The following is a 17,182-nucleotide window of genomic DNA, read 5'->3' as shown; positions in this document are numbered from 1 at the left end:
GGGCTTGGCCGGGCCTCCCGCGGTACGGGCTGCGGCCGCCCGGGTGCGCACCGGGGCTCGGGAGCGCAGGGGCGGCCCACGCGCGGGCCGCGGTCCTGGGGGCGCGGCGGGGCCCGGGAGGCCCGGGAGACCCCGCGTCCCCGCGCCGAGCGGTCGCGGCCTGGCCCGCACCCCCGGCCTTTGTGGGCGCCCAGCTCTGCGCGCAGGCCTCACCGCGGCCCGGAAAGCGCGCTCGATGCGGCGGAGACGTCCGCCCGGGAGCCCGGAGCCCCGAGGCCGGAGGGTGGGGCGAGCCCAACGGGCCGCTCCAGGAAACAGCCCCACTCGCTGGCGCTCGCGATTGCGTTTCCAAAGAGAAAAGCTTCATTATCTGGGGGCAGCATCTCTGTACGACGGAAGGAGGCCCGCGAGCCCAGCGCGGCCTCTTCGCGCTGCGCTGGAGCCACGTGCTTTCCCACCCGAGCTTTGGCTTCCCCTTCGGAGAAACAGGGTGGTCTTTGCACCCTCAACGAGGAGGGAGGCCTTATCCCGTCTTGTAAGGTTTTGACCATAGGTGTTCATCCGTTAACAGAGCACGCCCAGTGCGTGGGGCATTGAACGGGACCTAGCGCGTGCTCCTTGCTGAAGGGCCGCGGAGCAGCATCCCGCCGTCCCAGGCCCTCGCAGCAGCCAGCACACTGACCAGCCACTTCCTGGTCTCCTTTGCTGGTTCCTCAGAATCATCCTCATCCTGGTGATTTCACGGAGTGCAGACAGCCTTGCCTTGCTTTATTTTTCAACGTGCCTCTGTTTTCTTTAATTTCCATGATGACACCTTGGCCGAAATCATTTCAACATTGTCAGCTTGCAGATGTTTTTTTAGATGAGTTAGTAGCCGGGTGACAAGCATTTCCACGAATTTCCCAATGGCAAGTCTTTCCCTCTAACGTCCTTAGAGAACACCTCCAAAGGTGAACATCATCCTTAGAAAACTCTGAAATGCTCCTTTCATTCTCTCCCTTCTCACTCACAAATCTTCAAAGCTTCCTTTTCTGCCTCCACGACATTGTCCAAACCCTTGAGCTTGGGGCTCTGGTGAGCACTTAGGGCCTTGAGGCTTTGGCTGTGCCCACCGCAGCCCTCTGCAAGCCCACTCATCAACCCTACCCCATCCTCAGAGCATAATCTGAATGAACTGACTACGCTGCCCTCCCTCCTTCCACTCAGCCTCCCGTGTTCATGCAGAACCTCCAGTTCTGAGGACTCGGTTATTTTCTAGGGGAGACTTTGCCTTGCATAGAACCCTAACCTCAGGGGATCCCTGGGTGGCTCAGTGGTTTAGCGCCCGCCTTCGGCCCAGGGAGTGATCCTGGAGTCCGGATCGAGTCCCACCCACGTCGTGCCTCCTGCATGGAGCTCGCTTCTCCCCCTGCCTGTGTTCCTGCCCCCTCTCTGTCTCTCATAAATAAATAAATTAAATCTTAAAAAAAAAAAAAAGAAAAGAACCTTTACCTCTCAAAGTTCTCAATCAGGGCCTATATTTAAAGTGGGCAGTGACTTTGTCTTTCACGTAGTCCAACATACTTTATAAATAAGGAAACATAGGAGATGCTCAAGTATCTCAACAAGAGACTCTTCTGCAGCCTCTCTATGCTCTCAGTTTTGACCCACTCTAGTTACATTGAAAACCACCACTATTATATATTTGTAAAGGGAATGGCATGCAAACATAAATGGCTATTAGAGGCAAGAGGGGAACTTAATGAGGGGCTCAGACCAGGATGCAGCTCAGACCAGGGACCAGTAGGGAAAGATGGGACAGTGACTAATTAGAGGACATGCGTCCTTCCGAGGCAACTACCTCTCATCTCTCACTAAAGATTGCCATTGAGAATCTGGGCCCAGCATATTGCCAAGTTTTCAGTTCAAGAGAAGGCAGAAATCTGGAGGATTTTTTGTTTTTAGTTTTTTAAAGATTTATTTATGTCAAAAAAGCGTGCTCACATGCTGGGGAAGGGCAGAGGGAGAGGGACAGAGTCCTCTCTCCTTCCACTCAGCTGAGTGAGATGCAATGAGCACAGAGTGGATGCAATGAGGAAGGGGCGGTGGGGGCTGGATCCCAGGACCCAGAGATCACAACCTGAGGCAGAGCAAGATGTTTAACCAGCAGAGCTGCCCAGGTGCCCCAGAGATCTGGAGTTTTGTATGAAACTTACTGCATTTTAAGTGTTGAAAACTAAAAATTGTGAAATCATCTCTGCGGATGACATGACTTCCTGGCCTCCAGTTTGGTACTTCTGGGACACGTATTTATTTTAATAAGTGCTTTCAATCTTAATACAACATAAAAAAGACTGCTGTTGAACTAATTTATAGATAATTTCTACTCCTGTCAAGTTTTTTTTTAAGATTTTATTTACTCATTCATTCATTCATGAGACCCACAGAGAGAGAGACAGAGACATAGGCAGAGGGAGAACCAGGGGCCATGCAAGGAGCCCAACATGGGACTCCATCCTGGGACTCCATCCTGGGACTCGAGGATTATGCCCTGGGCCAAAGGCAGATGCTCAACCATTGAGCCACCCAGGCACCCCTGCTTCTGTCAAGTTTTATTCCAGGTAGTAATATGCTCCACTAAAAGATACTTCCCAGGCCACTTTGCTGCCAGTACTGAGATAGGCTCATGATGGCAATGCTCAGTATGAAACCTCATCTAGCTGCTTATGGATATGCTGCTGGGTGGAATGTGGAGACCCCAGGCCCTGAGGCCTTGACCCAGCCTGGCCCAAAGATGTCTCTGAAGGTCCTTGGTCTCATCGCAAGAAAGAATTCAAGGACAGACACACAGCACAGTGGATGAGTGGCACAAGTGGGAACATTTATTAAAGTGAAAGTACCACCTTGAGATGTAAGAGCAAGAAAGCAAGAAACAGAGAGGGCCAGAGGTTATAGAGAGGGAGAGGGAGTGTGCAAGCCAGAGAGCTCAGTGCCTGGGGAGTTCACCTTCTACCTTTCACAGAGTTGTTAACTAGTGCAAGGATTTCTTGGAAGCAAGGTTTCCACATCTTTTCTTCCTAACCTGCTCAGGGGTTCCTGTCAAGCGCTGCCATCTGGGGCCCATCTGATATGATCTGGCTCCTCCTGGAGTGCTTCCAGGACAGGCCTGGACCTTCCCCCACGGCTGGCCACGGCCTCTTCCTTGCTGGCCTCCAGGCATCCCATTGGAGCCTCACTAACTGCCAGTTCTAACACTAGGATTAACCTTTGTCCTTCCTTCTTCTTCCAGCTGGAATGTGCACAGGATGGTAGGAGCTTGAGCAGCTGTCCTGAACCATGAAGCAATCTTGAACACTGGAAACCAATTAGGATGGTGTAGGTGAGAGGTAAAGAAGCTTGGGTCATTATACACTGCAGCCTGCTTGCATCAAACTTCATACATGTGAGAGAAACTAAAGCCAGTCTTGTTTAAGCCACTTATTTGGATTGTCTGCATATGTAACAAAAGCTAAAACTAACTAAGAAATACAATTATTTTTGGAAAAAATTTTTCCCACATTTTAAAAATTTATATTGAATCAATTAACATATAGTGCATTATTAGTTTCAGAGGTTGAGTTCAGTGATTCATCAGTCTTTTATAATACCCAGTACTCATCACATCATATGCCCTCCTTCATGCCCATCACCTAATGACTCCATCCCCCACCCATCTCCTCTCCTTCAACTCTGTTTGTCTCCTATGATTAAGAGTTTATTATGGTTTGTCTCTCTCACTGATTTCATCTTGTTTTCTTTTTCCCTCCCTTCCCCTATGCTTCTCTATTTTATTTCTTAAATCCCATATGTAAGTGAAGTCATATGGTATTTGTCTTTCTCTGATTGACTTATTTCTCTTAGCATAATATCCTTTAGCTCCATCCACATCATTGCAAATGGCAAGATTTCTTTTTTTTTTTTTTTATTGTCTGTATATCCCACAGCTTTATGCATTTATCTGTTGATGGACATCTAGGCACTTTCCACAATTTGGCTATTGTACACATTGCTGCTATGAACATTGGGGTGCAGGTGCCTCTTTGGATTTGTACCTTTGGGGTAAATACCTAGTAATGAAATTGCTGGGTCATAGGGTAGCTGTATTTTCAACTTTTTGAGGAACTTCCCTCCACCTTGTTTTCCAGAGTGTCTGTACCAGCTTACATTCACACCAACAGTGCATGAGGGTTCCCCTTTCTTTGCATCCTCGCCAACATCTGTTGGATGCTCACCCAGATGCCCCTAAAGTATTTTATTTTAAAATTGATTCCTACCTACTCCCTTTACTCAATCTAGCTACCCTAAGGGTACCAGTAATTTCTACTAGTATTAGCTAAATCCAGAGGATGCTCTTCAGTCTTTATCGTAATGGTTTTTAGGCACTTGACACTGTTGAGCCCTCCCTCCTTGGATCATTCATCCTCAGGGCACTAAGGTGAGTAGGACTTGGTGAGGCCTAAGGTATATATGCTTCCTGTAGCTCCTCTTCTTTGCCTCTTTGTGATGTGGGACAGAATAGAAGCTGTGATGTGGGACAGAATAGAAGCTGAGGACTAGGCCCAAATCTGACAAAAGAGAAATTTCAGGTTGGTGTTTGCACATTCAGTAAATGATCCTAGAACATTTGGCCAGCTATTTGGGGGGAAAAATTCCATCTTCTTTCTTTCTTTTTTTTTTTTTTTAAGATTTTTTAAAAATCTATTTATTTGACCCAGAGAGAGAAGTGCTTAAGTAGGGGCAGCAGCAGGCAGAGGGAGAGGGAGAAGCAGGCTCCTTGCTGAGGAGTCTGATGCGGCCAGATCCCAGGACCCTGAGATCATGACCTGAGCTGAAGGCAGATGCTTAACCGACTGAGCCACCCAGGTGCATGCGCCCCTCCTTAGAATATTTTATTTATTTATTTATTTGAGAGACAGAAAGACAGTAGAGGAGGAACAAAGGAAGGACAGGCCAACTTCAGGCTGAGTACAGAGCCCCATTTGGGGCTCCATCCCAGGATCCTGGGATCATGACCTGAGCTGAAGTCAAGACTTGGGACAGTTAGCTGACTGAGCCACCCAGGAGCCCCCATCTTACTTCTTATACCAAAATATATTTCAGATCGATGAAAGGTTTATTTTTATTTTATTTTATTTTATTTTTTAAGCTTTCATTTATTTATTCATGAGAAACACAGAGAGAGGTAGAGACATAGGCAGAGGGGAGAAGCAGGCTCCCTCTGGGGAGCCCGATGTAGGACTTGATCCTAGGACCCTAGGACCACACCCTGAGCCTAAGGCAGATACTAAACCACTGAGCCCCCTAGGTGTCCCAGGTTTTAAGATTTTATTTATTTACTTGAGAGAGAGAGAGAGAGAGAGAGAGAGAGCATGAATAGGGAGGAGGGGCAGAAGGAAAGGGAGAAGGAGACTCCCCACTGAGCAGGGAGCCTGACATGGGGTTCGAATCCAGGACTCTGGGATCATGATAAGGCAAACGCTTATCCAACTGAGCCACCCAGGTGCTGTGGAGGCCGAGAAAAATTAAGGCCATTCCACCTCAAGGTAGCATTAGCACAAGTACAGCCATCTTATGCCCCTGTGAATAAGAGCTGAACTTCACAGGAAAAACTGCAGAATGCCCTCGGCAGGGAATCCCATATCAGAAAGACAACAGAGCTCAGAACTGCCCTCTGCAGAGAATCCCGTATCAGATCTTAAGAAACTCCCCCACCCTTTCCCCCATATTGGAAAAAAAAAATTCCTCCACCCCTCCTGAAAATCCCCTAGACCAGCCCATAAAAAACCCAGCTGTAACCCACTTCGGGGTCCAAGCCCCTGCTCTGCTGTGTGGAGTATACTTGGACCCAAGCTCGAGCTTGTAAGTAAACCCTCGTGTGCTTGCATCTGTGTCGGTTCCTTGGTGGTTTCTCGGATTCGCAATCTTGGGCACAACAGGCGCCCCTCAGTGAAAAGGCTTATATTTTTTAAATTTTCTTTTATAGAAAAGCCCTTTTTAAAAAAACGGGTTGATTTTTTTTTTAAGTTATCTAGAGGAAGGTCTTTCTAAACATAACCACAAACTCAGAAACCACACGTGGATACATTTGATTGCATAAAATTAAAAAGCAAATGACTTCTATACAGAAAAGTACCTTTAAACAGTCGAACAATAAAGGAAAATTAGGAAAAGTATTTTTTGTAAATACACACAATGGATAAATTTCCTTGAGAGACAAAAATACTTTCAGAAATATAACTAAAATGCAGAGGAAGTAAGACATAGGAAAAAGAACAGTTGGTTCATAAACATGTGAAAAGAAGTTCAACTCACTCATTGTTCATGGAATAAAATAATGTGATGCTTTTAATTTATGAGATTAGTGAAGATTACAAAGCTCGGCAATACTCAGTATTGGTGAGAATGTGAGGAAAGTCAGCCCTTGGTGTGCTGGGGAATGAATATAAGTTGGGAGAACATTGCTGAGAATAATTTGGTGATAGCTAACAAGTAATTTTAATGCACAAACGTTTGAATCATCCACTCCACTTCTCTCTCATCTAAACAAAGTTGATTGATTATTTAAGGATTGCAATTAGGGCATTGTTTGGGTTTGTAAAATACTGGAACTAACAGAAGCATGCTTCCAGGGGACAGGTTGTTGAAAATACTGTGTGGGCATGCCATGGAATAGTATGTCAGTACCAAAAGGAATGAGTTAAATCTATACATACTAACATGGAAAGATGTCTGAGAGCTTTTCATTGATTCGTTATTCAGCAAGTGTTTTTTTTTTTTGATTTTTATTTATTTATGATAGTCGAGAGAGACAGAGAGGCAGAGACATAGGCAGAGGGAGAAGCAGGCTCCATGCACCGGGAGCCCGACATGGGACTCGATCCCGGGTCTCCAGGATCGTGCCCTGGGCCAAAGGCAGGCGCCAAACCGCTGTGCCACCCAGGGATCCAGCAAGTGTTTGTTGACTGTCCAGTATATGCTAGCCTCTCTTCTAAACTCCAGGATATGGCAGGGAACAAAACAAAGGTCTGGGCACGTGGAGTTGCTTTCTAGAGGGAAAGATGGACAATAAGCAAACCAAGAAATAGATGCATAGTATGAGAGATGCCATGAGAAATGAATCCCATTGTGGGAGGTGGAAAGTGATTGGGTGTTACTGTATATGGGCCTCCAGGGGAGGTTTCTCTGATGAGGTCGCCAAATGGCTGCTGGGGTTTTGACTCTCAAATGTGTATGTCATCGGACATTTTCCCAGAGAAATGGAAACTTACATTCACACAAAAATCTGCATTCAAATAGGAAGTGTCCCATTATGGGGAGAACAAAAGCAAAAGAAATGTAGAAAAATTAAACCTCTTGAGTACCCACAGCCCACTGATAAATCCTTGAAAGAGGCAGAGAGACCTTCCTCTGGAAGCTCGGCTGCTCATTGTTAATACTCTGCTGAGGGCAGCAGGCAACCTTAGCCTGATATTAGCCTGACATCCAGGATCCTGTGAGTCTTTAACATATAAAAATCCCGTTAGAGGGACCCCTTGGTGGCTCAGCGGTTGGGCGTCTGCTCTTGGCTAGGAGCGAGATCCTGGGTGCAGGGATTGAGTCCCATGTCGGGCTCCCTGTGAGGAGCCTGCTTCTCCCTCTATCTGTGTCTCTGCCTCTTTCTCTGTGTCTATCATGAATAAGTAACATCTTAAAAAAAAAATTCCTTTAGAACCTTCCTGTATCTCCACCCCCAGGACACATGTTGGTGATCATCCCCCAAGCCTATGGCCCTCTGATATTCATCTGGAGGGTCTCAGGACTCAGGTTTTATTTATTTTTTAAATCTTTTTTTAAAAGATTTTATTTATTTATTCATGAGAGACACATACACACAGAGAGAGATGCAGAGACACAGGCAGAGGGAGAAGCAGGCTCCATGCAAGGAGCCCAACGTGGGACTCAATCCTGGGACTCCAGGATCATGCCCTGGGCTGAAGGCGGCGCTAAACTGCTGATCCACCCAGGGATCCCCAGGACTCAGGTTTTATTAGAGGTAATGAATGACCTTATCCTAATGGCAGCTAGCCCCCTCAGGTCCTGGAAACCTTGTTCCAAAATACCTGGGAGGCTTACACAATCCCTATTCCCCTCCCAATTTGAAAGTTTACAATGGGCCATTCCTCATGACCCCAGAGCAGTTCTTCCTGTCCATGGTTCCTGTCCCTGTGCTTTAATAAAACTACCTTTTTTACATCAAAGACGTTTCAAGAATTCTTTCTGGACCCTTTGCTCCCAGACCCCAGTATCACATCACATCATCCCAGGTAAACCAAGACCAACCATCACACTGTCGAAAATCCTATCCAGAAGGCTCTTGTCCATGGAAAAGTTCCCGTCAGTGTCTTTGGCCACTGCCACAGGAGGTTGGGAAGTGCATGCTTTCTGAGCACACTGGCTGACGGGGATAAAAATCTGGGTTTGAGGGATGCCTGGGTGGCTCAGCGGTTGAGCATCTGCCTTCAGCCCAGGGCATGATCCTGGAGTCTCAGGATGGAGTCCTGCATCAGGCTCCCTGGATGGAGCCTGCTCCTCTCTCTGCCTGTGTCTCTGCCTCTCTCTCTCTCTGCGTCTCTCATGAATAAATAAATAAGATCTTTTATCTTTATTCATGAGAGATGCAGAGAGAGAGAAAGAGAGAGAGAGAGAGAGAGAGAGAGAGAGAGAGAGAAACAGAGGGAGAAGCAGGCCCCATGCAGGAAGCCTGATGTGGGATTCAATCCCAGGACTCCAGGCTCATGCCCTGGGCCTAAGGCAGGCACTAAACCGCCGAGCCACCCAGGGATCCCTAAATAAGATCTTTAAAAAAAAAAAAAATCTGGGTTCAAAAGCAAAAAAAGAGGAAGGTGAAAATGGATATTAGCAGTTTCCGTCCCAAGCCCCGAGTTAGTATCTGTGACCTAATTTTAGAGTTTCTATGAAACCCCTCCTTTGACTCTTCCCTTTCGCCATCTCTCTGACGTCACACAAAACAGTATGGGAAACATGACCACGGGCCAAACCTGCCCTGGTCTTCATCTTGTCCTTGTCACCTTTATTTTCCACCTTCTTCCCTCAGACTGAAGTCACAAGTCCCCACAAAGCCACCCTGAGGGATGTGCGTCTGCTGTGGGCTGAGTCGTCTGGGCTGCCTAGACTGTCGTGTGTGCTGGGAGGGGCCCCAGGACAAGAGACTCCACTGTCGCTGGAACCTCACCGAGGAACCCCAGCAAGGAACCCCATGCGTGTAGAGGTCACTTCCTGGGGAAAATGAAGGCCAGACCTCTCTTTAGGTGAGGCCAGATTCCTTAATGCACAAAACCCATGAACAGAAGATGAGAAAACCTTCATCAAAATATCAGAAATGTCTCAAACTTCATTAAGTAAATAAGTAAAAAGCCTGCTCTTCATCGTTGATCTTACTGCAGCTTGGATGAGCATTTCAGGGCCGTGCGTGAAAGGAGACAAAAGAGCCCAGCAGCCTCTAAGTTTCTTTCCTTTGCTCTCTAGTGGATATGGAGGGGATAGATGGCTGGGGGTAGGGGGTTTGGGGGTAGGGGTGGGAGGAAAGCAAGATGGAGGGCTTGCTAGGTCCACAATTTAAAAATTCTAGAGAGAAATGGTCACGTTTCTAGTAATCTGGAGGCATTTCTGTGTTGGAGTGAATAGTTATCTTTTGTATCTTTTTATTTTGCACCATGTGCATGCCTTTGTTATCTAAAGCAAATAAAAAAATATATAAGGACATGAATGTATTCTCAAGGATAGGGATGCCAGGGTGGCTCAGAGGTTAAGCATCTGTCTGTCTTCCAGGGCCCTGGAATCAAGTCCTGCATCAGGCTCTCCACATGGAGCCTGCTTCTTCCTCTGCCTATGTCTCTGCTTCTCTCTCTGTGTCTCTCATGAATAAATAAATAAAATCTTAAAAAAAAATTCTCAAGCATATGAAGTACTCCTTTCTGCACAGAAAAATGGATATTCTACTTTAAACTTCAAACTTTAAAAAATGCTTTTGCTTGACTAAAGGAATGGGTTTTGTTTCAGGAATTTACTTTCTGATTTGAGAAATATTGGTCCATTTACAAATAAGCTCTGAAGTTTCTTCTCACAGTAAAAGAAATATAAAGTATAGCATTATGAGATAACAGTCTGTCCATTCCTCAGCATTTGAAAATTTCCATTATATCATTCATCTTGCTATTTTCAGATTTATTTACTATTCAAATCTAGTTTTTTTGATCTAGAAAAACAAGGAGAACCAAAGTAGTTAAAAAGAAAACAGCAAAGAAAAAAATCATCAAAAATGTATTAGTTTAAAAATTATGGTACATGATACAACATGATTCTGTCATTAAAAACAACATGTGTGGGATGCCTGAGTGGCTCAGTTGGTTGAACGTCTGCCTTTGGCTCAGGTCATGATCTCAGGGTCCGGGATTGAGTCCTGCATCAGGCTCCCTGCTCAGCAGCGAGGCTTCTCCTTCTGCCTCTCCCTTTGTGATCTTTCTGGCTCTCACTCACTCTCTCTAAAATAAGATCTTTTTTAAAAAAATGTTTGTACTGATGGGAAAAGACACCCACATTATGTTGTTTGTTAGAAACAAGTTGCAGTACACTGCATAGAGTGAATTAATTTTTTCGTAAGATAATAATGTACAAATGTACACACTAAAAAATATGTAGAGGAATGTAGCCCAAATTAATAAGGGTGTGATATGCCAGGAGTGCCTGGGTGGCCCCATCGATTAGGCATCCAACTCTTGGATTTGGCTCACATCCTGATCTCAGGGTCCTGGGCTCCAGCCCCTCATTAGGCTCTGCACTCAGGAAGAAGTGTGCTTGAGATCCTCTCCTTTCCTCTCTCTCAAATAAATAAGTAAAATCGTTTTAAAATTGGGTATGAGGTGTCAGAAGGCCTGGGAGGAAGGAATAGATTATGGTTGATATCTGCTTTCTAGGTTGTATTTTTCTGCAATGTATGTTTTATTTTTACTACAAACATATGCTATTTTATAAGCAGAAAATATAGTAGGGATAATTTCAGAGTTATAAAAAGGGAGGGATTTTAGGGAGCTAGGCAAGAAACCAAAGGGTTAGAAGCCAAGAACTTGCGGCATTCTTCCTCCTCAGACTTTTTTTCTTTCCAAAATTTAAAACTCTCATGTCTGATTGCATTCTTTTCAAGCACCTCAAATCCTTTGTGGCTGCCTATGGACGTGGTAATAATTAAACCATTGGGAGGATATTGTAAACTGTGAGAGAATCTGACTTCTAGAAGTTTAAGAGTGAAGAAAATGTGGACAGACAACACTGATCATTTTGGCTTCCAAGGGGTCAAGTCCCACATCAGGCTCCTTGCTGGGAGCCTGCTTCTCCCTCTGCCTATGTGTCTGCCTTTCTCTCTGTGTCTCTCATGAATGAATAAATAAAATAAATCTTTAAAAAAACTGTACTTATATATTTGAGAGAGAGAGAGAGAGAGCACATGAGCACGGGAAGGGGCAGAGGGAAAGCAGACTCCCCATGAGCAGGGAGCCCAATGCCAATGCCCAATGCCAGACGTGGGGACATCTTCAGGCTGATCCCAAGACCCTAAGAACATAACCTGAGCCAAAGTTAGATGCTTAATGGACTGATCCCCCAGGTGTGCCTGACCTGTCCTTTTAAACAGCAAGGGTTTGGGGGATTTTGTTGAATACAGGCACTTTGATATGAGCAGAGGGTGTCTGGTAAACACACTAGACAAGATCCCTGACCTTGGGGAGCTCACCAGCACTGGGGGCTGGGTGGGGGCGGGTGGGAGCTGCTTCCACGGTGCTCACCATCAGCTTCTTTCCTCCCCATTGGTACACTGTGCCATCAGGACATGGGGTTTCCTCTACCCCCTTGAATCTGGGCTGGCCTGCAAATAGCTGATCAACAGAGTACAGCAGAAATTCAGCTGTGCTTGGCCCAGCCTGAGTGAGAAAGACCCTGCCTTGGTCTCTTAGAGTCCTCAGCCACCAGGGAAGATGTCTTAGTGTGCTTGGTTTGCCATAACAATACCAGACCGGGTGGCTTACACACAGAGATTTATTTTCTCAGTTTATTTTCTGGAAACTGGAAGTCCTGGATCAGAGTGTCAGCAGACTTGGCTTCTCCTGAGGCCTCTGTCCTTAGCATGCAGGTGGCCACTCCCTCTGGGTCCTTGGTATGGCCTTTTCTTTGTGCACATTCACTCCCAGTAGCTCTTCCTCTTCTTCTCAGGACACCAGTCCCATTGTATGAGGCCCCCTCCTTATGACCTCATTTAACTTTAATCTACCAGTCACACTGGGGGTTAGAGCTTTAGCATACGAACTTGAGAAGGCACGATTCAGTCTATAACAACATTTGACTACTCTACCATGGGACTCTACAGAGGGGGCAAGGGCTCAACTGAGCCCATGTGTCTAGCCATTCCCTGACAAAGGCTTTAGGTGAATGAAGAGCTACCCAACTGCCGCACAGCTGCATTCTGACAGGTTGATGCCCGTGCAGAAGCGAAGTCACCCCAATGAGCCCTGATTTGGGTGTACTTTGTTACCTGGGATGAAATAATTATAATAAGGAGCAGCATTAGGTGGTCAGGCGAATCAGTATGTAATTGTGACCATCAGGAGTAGGAGTGACACTCTGGATGGAAAGAAGAAATCATCCAAGGACCCAGAATGCACTGGGCCTGAAGGTTACACCACCGTTTTGAGCTCCGGGACGGTTTCTCTTTTGTTTCTGTGCTGAACTTGAATAAGCAGTTGCCCCTGCTCTCCTAGCAGTTGACCTGATTCCTCAGACTCAGCCTCTCAAAAACCTTTATCTTCCCAAGATACAACAATTCCTCCCTTCTTGTAACATCTTCAGAACTTATACTGTGGAGCATCTAATTGACCCTGAGTAAGAAACTATCTTATACTGTAATTTTGAAATACACATGAAGTGTACAACTTCTCAATGTATAGTGTAATTGAACTGTTACGTGTGTAGTCATCATTCAGATCATAGTGAAGAATATTTTCAGGATCCCAGAGGCTCCCTTATGCTCCCCCTCCATCAATACCCACCCCCAAGAGTTATTCAAAGGAAACCACTGTTCTAAATTTCCAGACACATTAATTTCACCTGTTCTTGAACTCGTATTAAATGGAATCATACACAAAACTACAATGAGATACCACCTCACACTAATCAGAATGGTTAAAATTGACTCAGGAAATGACAGATGTTGGCTAGGATGTGGAGAAAGGGGAACTCTCTTACACTATTGATGGGAATGCAAGCTGGTGCAGCCACTCTGGAAAACAGTGTGGAAGTTCCTCAAAAAGTTAAAAATAGATCTACTCCATGATCTAGCAATTGCAGTACTAAGTATTTACCCAAGGGATACAAAAACACAGATTTGAAGGGGTACGTCCTCCCCAATGTCTATAGAAACATTATCTACAATAGGCAAATTATGGAAATAGCCCAAGTATCCATGGACAGATGAATGGATAAAGAAGATGTGGTATATATATAATGGAATATTACTCAGCCATCAGAAAGGATGAAATATTGCCATTTGCAACAACATGGATGGAGCTAGAATGTATAATGCTAAGTGAAATAAGTCAATCAGAGAGGGATGCCTGGATGGCTTGGCGGTTGAGCATATGCCTTTGGCTCAGGGCCTGATCCCAGGGTCTTGGGATTGAGTCCAGCATCAGATTCCCCCCAGGGAGCCTGCTTCTCCCTCTGCCTGTGTCTCTGCCTCTTTCTATGTGTGTCTCTCATAAATAAATAAATAAATAAATAAATAAATAAATAAATAAATAAATCTTAAAAAAAAAGTCAGGGAAAGATAAATACCATATGATTTTACTTGTATGTAGAATTCAAATTACTTTTCACACCAATATTTGGTGATATATATATATATATATATATATATATATATATATATACTGGCCATTTGAGTAGATTTGTAATGGTAACTCATTGTGATTATTATTTTAATCTGTATTTCCCTGATAAATAATGATACTGAATATCTTTTCACATGGTTCCTGAGCATTAGAATGGCCTCGTTAGTGAAATGCCTGATGAAGTCTTTAGCCCATTAAAAAATAAGGTATTTGTCTTTTTCTTGTTGATTTGTAGTCATGCTTTATATATTTAGAATGAGTCCTTTGTCAGATATGTATATTGCAAATATATTCTCCCAGCTTATGGCTTCCCTTTTAAATTTTTAATTATCTTTTTGATGAGTAGTTTTCAGTTTTGATGAATTCCACTTTATCAACTTACTTCTTTTTTGGTTACTATTGCTGTTTTTGAAACCTTTGCCTACCTGGAATTCATTAAGATATTCTTCTTCTAGAAGCTTTACTTTCCCTTTCATATTTAGGTGTATGACCCATTTTTAATTCATTTCTGGGTTTGCTATGTTAAAAAGAAAACTGCAATCCCAAACTGGCACCAGTTAGGTTAAGGAAGCAAGTCAATAAGTCAAAACTAATCCCTGTTCTGAGTGCAGCCTCAACTCCCAGGAATGTTAAGTTTAACCAGACCACACAGAATTTCCTGGCCAGTGCCAGTGAGGTAATCTGTCACAGGGCCCCTTCATCCCCCAAAGGAAGATGAAGTCACCCACCTATTAAAGGTGTCCCCTTTATGTCCCCAAATGAAGGTGACTGACTCTGAAATAATCTTTTTCTGTTGATGACTTTCTTGTCCTGCCTTTGAAAACCTCCCCCTTTCTGTAGCCCTTTGGAGCTCCTCTCTACTTGGCTGGATGGGATGCTGCCCAATCCAGGAGTCGATTAATAAAGCCAACTAGATCTTTAAAATATAGACAGTTGAATTTTTGTTATTTAACAAGTGTGAGATAGGAATCCAGATTTATTTTTTTCCCCAGTTGGTCCAGCACCATTTATTGAAAAGCTGTATCATTGGCATGCCTGGGCAGCTCAGTGGTTGAGCCTCTGCCTTTGGCTCAGGGCCTAATCCTGGATTCCAAGGATCCAGTCCCACAGGGCTCCTTGCTGGGTGGGCTCCTTGAAAAAAAAAGCTGTATCATCAATTTGCAAATGCATATATGTCTCATCACTTCCTTTTAGCTCTGTGTCCCTAAAAGCAGAAGGTAGATGCAGTCATGGAAAACCAGTTCACCAAATTTGCCTGTATCTTTTAATTAATTATAAAATTTACATTAATTCATATATGTTGGGGTGGTTTTGGCAGCTTTTAAAGATTTCTGTGAGGTTCTAATGGACCATTAAGATTATTATTTGTCTTCATGATGGCATTTTAGGGAAGATTTAATTTGTCCTTAGCTAAGCACAGGACAGATTGAGAGACATAAAAAGAACATATTCATGAAAATTTATTTATTATAAGAATATATCCCTAAGAATCCTTTATATTTGGGCATAGGTTCTTCATGGACAGCTTTTTGTTGATATACTTATTTACTCAGTTATTCGTTAATTCAACAAATACTGGTTAAATTCTCAAATATATATTTCATTTTTAGTTAAATCAATGTTGAGTTCTCGTCATTATGACTTTCTACTATTTTCCTGATACGATACACCATCATTACTTTTCCTCCCTTTGACAGCCTTTGCTCCCGCAGCAGACCTACCTGCCTGCTGTTTCTCTGCTGACTCTTCCCCGCGTGGAATCCGGAGCCGCCGCCGCTTGCCGATCCTCCGTGGCCGCGGGGCCCCGCGGCGGCCCCCTCCTCACGCCCCCTGGAACTCGTCCCTGCGGCGGGTCCCCTATCCCCGATTTCACGTCTTCCGCTTTCTCCCTGGAATTCACGTTCGGCGGAGCAGCGCCTCCGAAGCCTCGGGGCGAAGGGCTTGGAAACCTGCCGCCCGCGCGCACTTGGCTGGCGGCGCGGGGCGTGGGGTCCCTTGCGCGGCTGGGATTCAAGGCGGCGGTGGCCGGGCTTCCCCGTGCGGCGGAGAGGGAGCCCTTCGCATCCCAGCCCTGGACATGCCGCCTTTCCCGGTTTCCCTCTGGAAGCTTGCAGGATCTTCACTTCCTCCCCCAGGTCCCGCTGCTTCTTGATGCGCTTCAGTGTGGGGCTTCCTTCTCCGCAGCCCCGGCCGCGAGTGGCCCCGTGCTCGTCTGGAGAGGGAGGGTCTCCGGTTCTGCAGAATTGCCCTGTGTCGCGTTGTGCCCTCCCTTTCATTTTCTCCTCTTCTCTTCCTGGAAGCCCCGGTGTTTTGATGGCGTACCTTTTACCAAATACTCTTTTATTTTCTTCTGGACTGTCCCCTGCTTTCCATGTCCACCCCACACTTTGCAGGAGACGGCCGCAACCGTATTTAGAAAGTCTTAATAAATCTCTGCCACCATAATATTAATTTTAAGACTTCCCCTTCTCTTCTTGTGTCACACACACTCTATCTCCCCTTACCTCACTGAGGATTTAAATCAAATTCTCTAAAAATCCAGTTTCCCGCTTGTGTTTGTTTCGCTTTAGCTCGTCTTCCACCTGCTGCTAGTTTTCGTCTTTATCCTGGAAATATTTTCACAAACCTCCAACGATTTTTGTGTGTCGTTCCTGCTTGAAGCAAGGACCTGCAGCCCGGCCCGTGGGAGGTGTGCGCGGTGCAGCAAGCTCGCAGGGGGGAGAGTCGGGGACGTGCTGGGCCTGCAGGTAGACTTCGGTGTCCGCGTGGGTCCTCTGCACCCGCGCACCCTGGCCTCCCGCAGGACGCGCGCCGAGCCGGAGGACCTCTCCGGGGCTCTGGGATCCTCGGGACGGCGCGTGAAGACATCCGCCCCCGCCCCCGCCCCCGCCCCCGCCGTCCGGGGTGCCCGCCGCCACCTGCTGCCTTGGGCCGCGCGCCTTGCCCTCTGCTCTCCCCAGTCTACGCCCGCCCGCCCACCTCCCTGCTGAGCTCCGCGCGTTTTTCCAGAGCCGCGTCCCCCGCGCTGGGCTCCCGGCAGGGCGGGGAAGGCGGGGACTGCAGAGGAATCCGAATGGCAGCCTGCGTGGAGAGTCCAAGTTCCTGCTCCGCCGGGAAAGCGAGTCAGTCCACCCTCGCTCCTCGGCTGGATCCTAACCTGCAGAGGATTCTCGTGGGTTATACTGGCTGCTCATTTATAACAATGGAAGATTATGTCCATTTGGGGCCCG

The 17,182-nt window shown here is 46.0% G+C and overlaps 1 protein-coding gene across 1 annotated transcript; it reads right to left on the bottom strand.

The window, feature by feature from the left end:
- Positions 1-3,078: 3,078 nt before the first annotated feature.
- On the bottom strand, positions 3,079-17,171 carry LOC121499846. The gene is made up of 2 exons (XM_041771047.1): positions 15,674-17,171; positions 3,079-3,333 (listed from the first exon to the last, which is right to left on the bottom strand). Exons 1-2 carry the CDS (start codon positions 16,226-16,228, stop codon positions 3,079-3,081), a joined length of 810 nt encoding a protein of 269 aa, XP_041626981.1. The 5' UTR covers positions 16,229-17,171.
- Positions 17,172-17,182: the final 11 nt, after the last annotated feature.

This window comes from Vulpes lagopus, chromosome 10 (assembly GCF_018345385.1).
Source record: "Vulpes lagopus strain Blue_001 chromosome 10, ASM1834538v1, whole genome shotgun sequence".
NCBI classification, from domain to species: domain Eukaryota; kingdom Metazoa; phylum Chordata; class Mammalia; order Carnivora; family Canidae; genus Vulpes; species Vulpes lagopus.
Note: the sequence above shows the minus strand (reverse complement) of the source record. Positions and strands in the feature narration are given on the sequence as shown.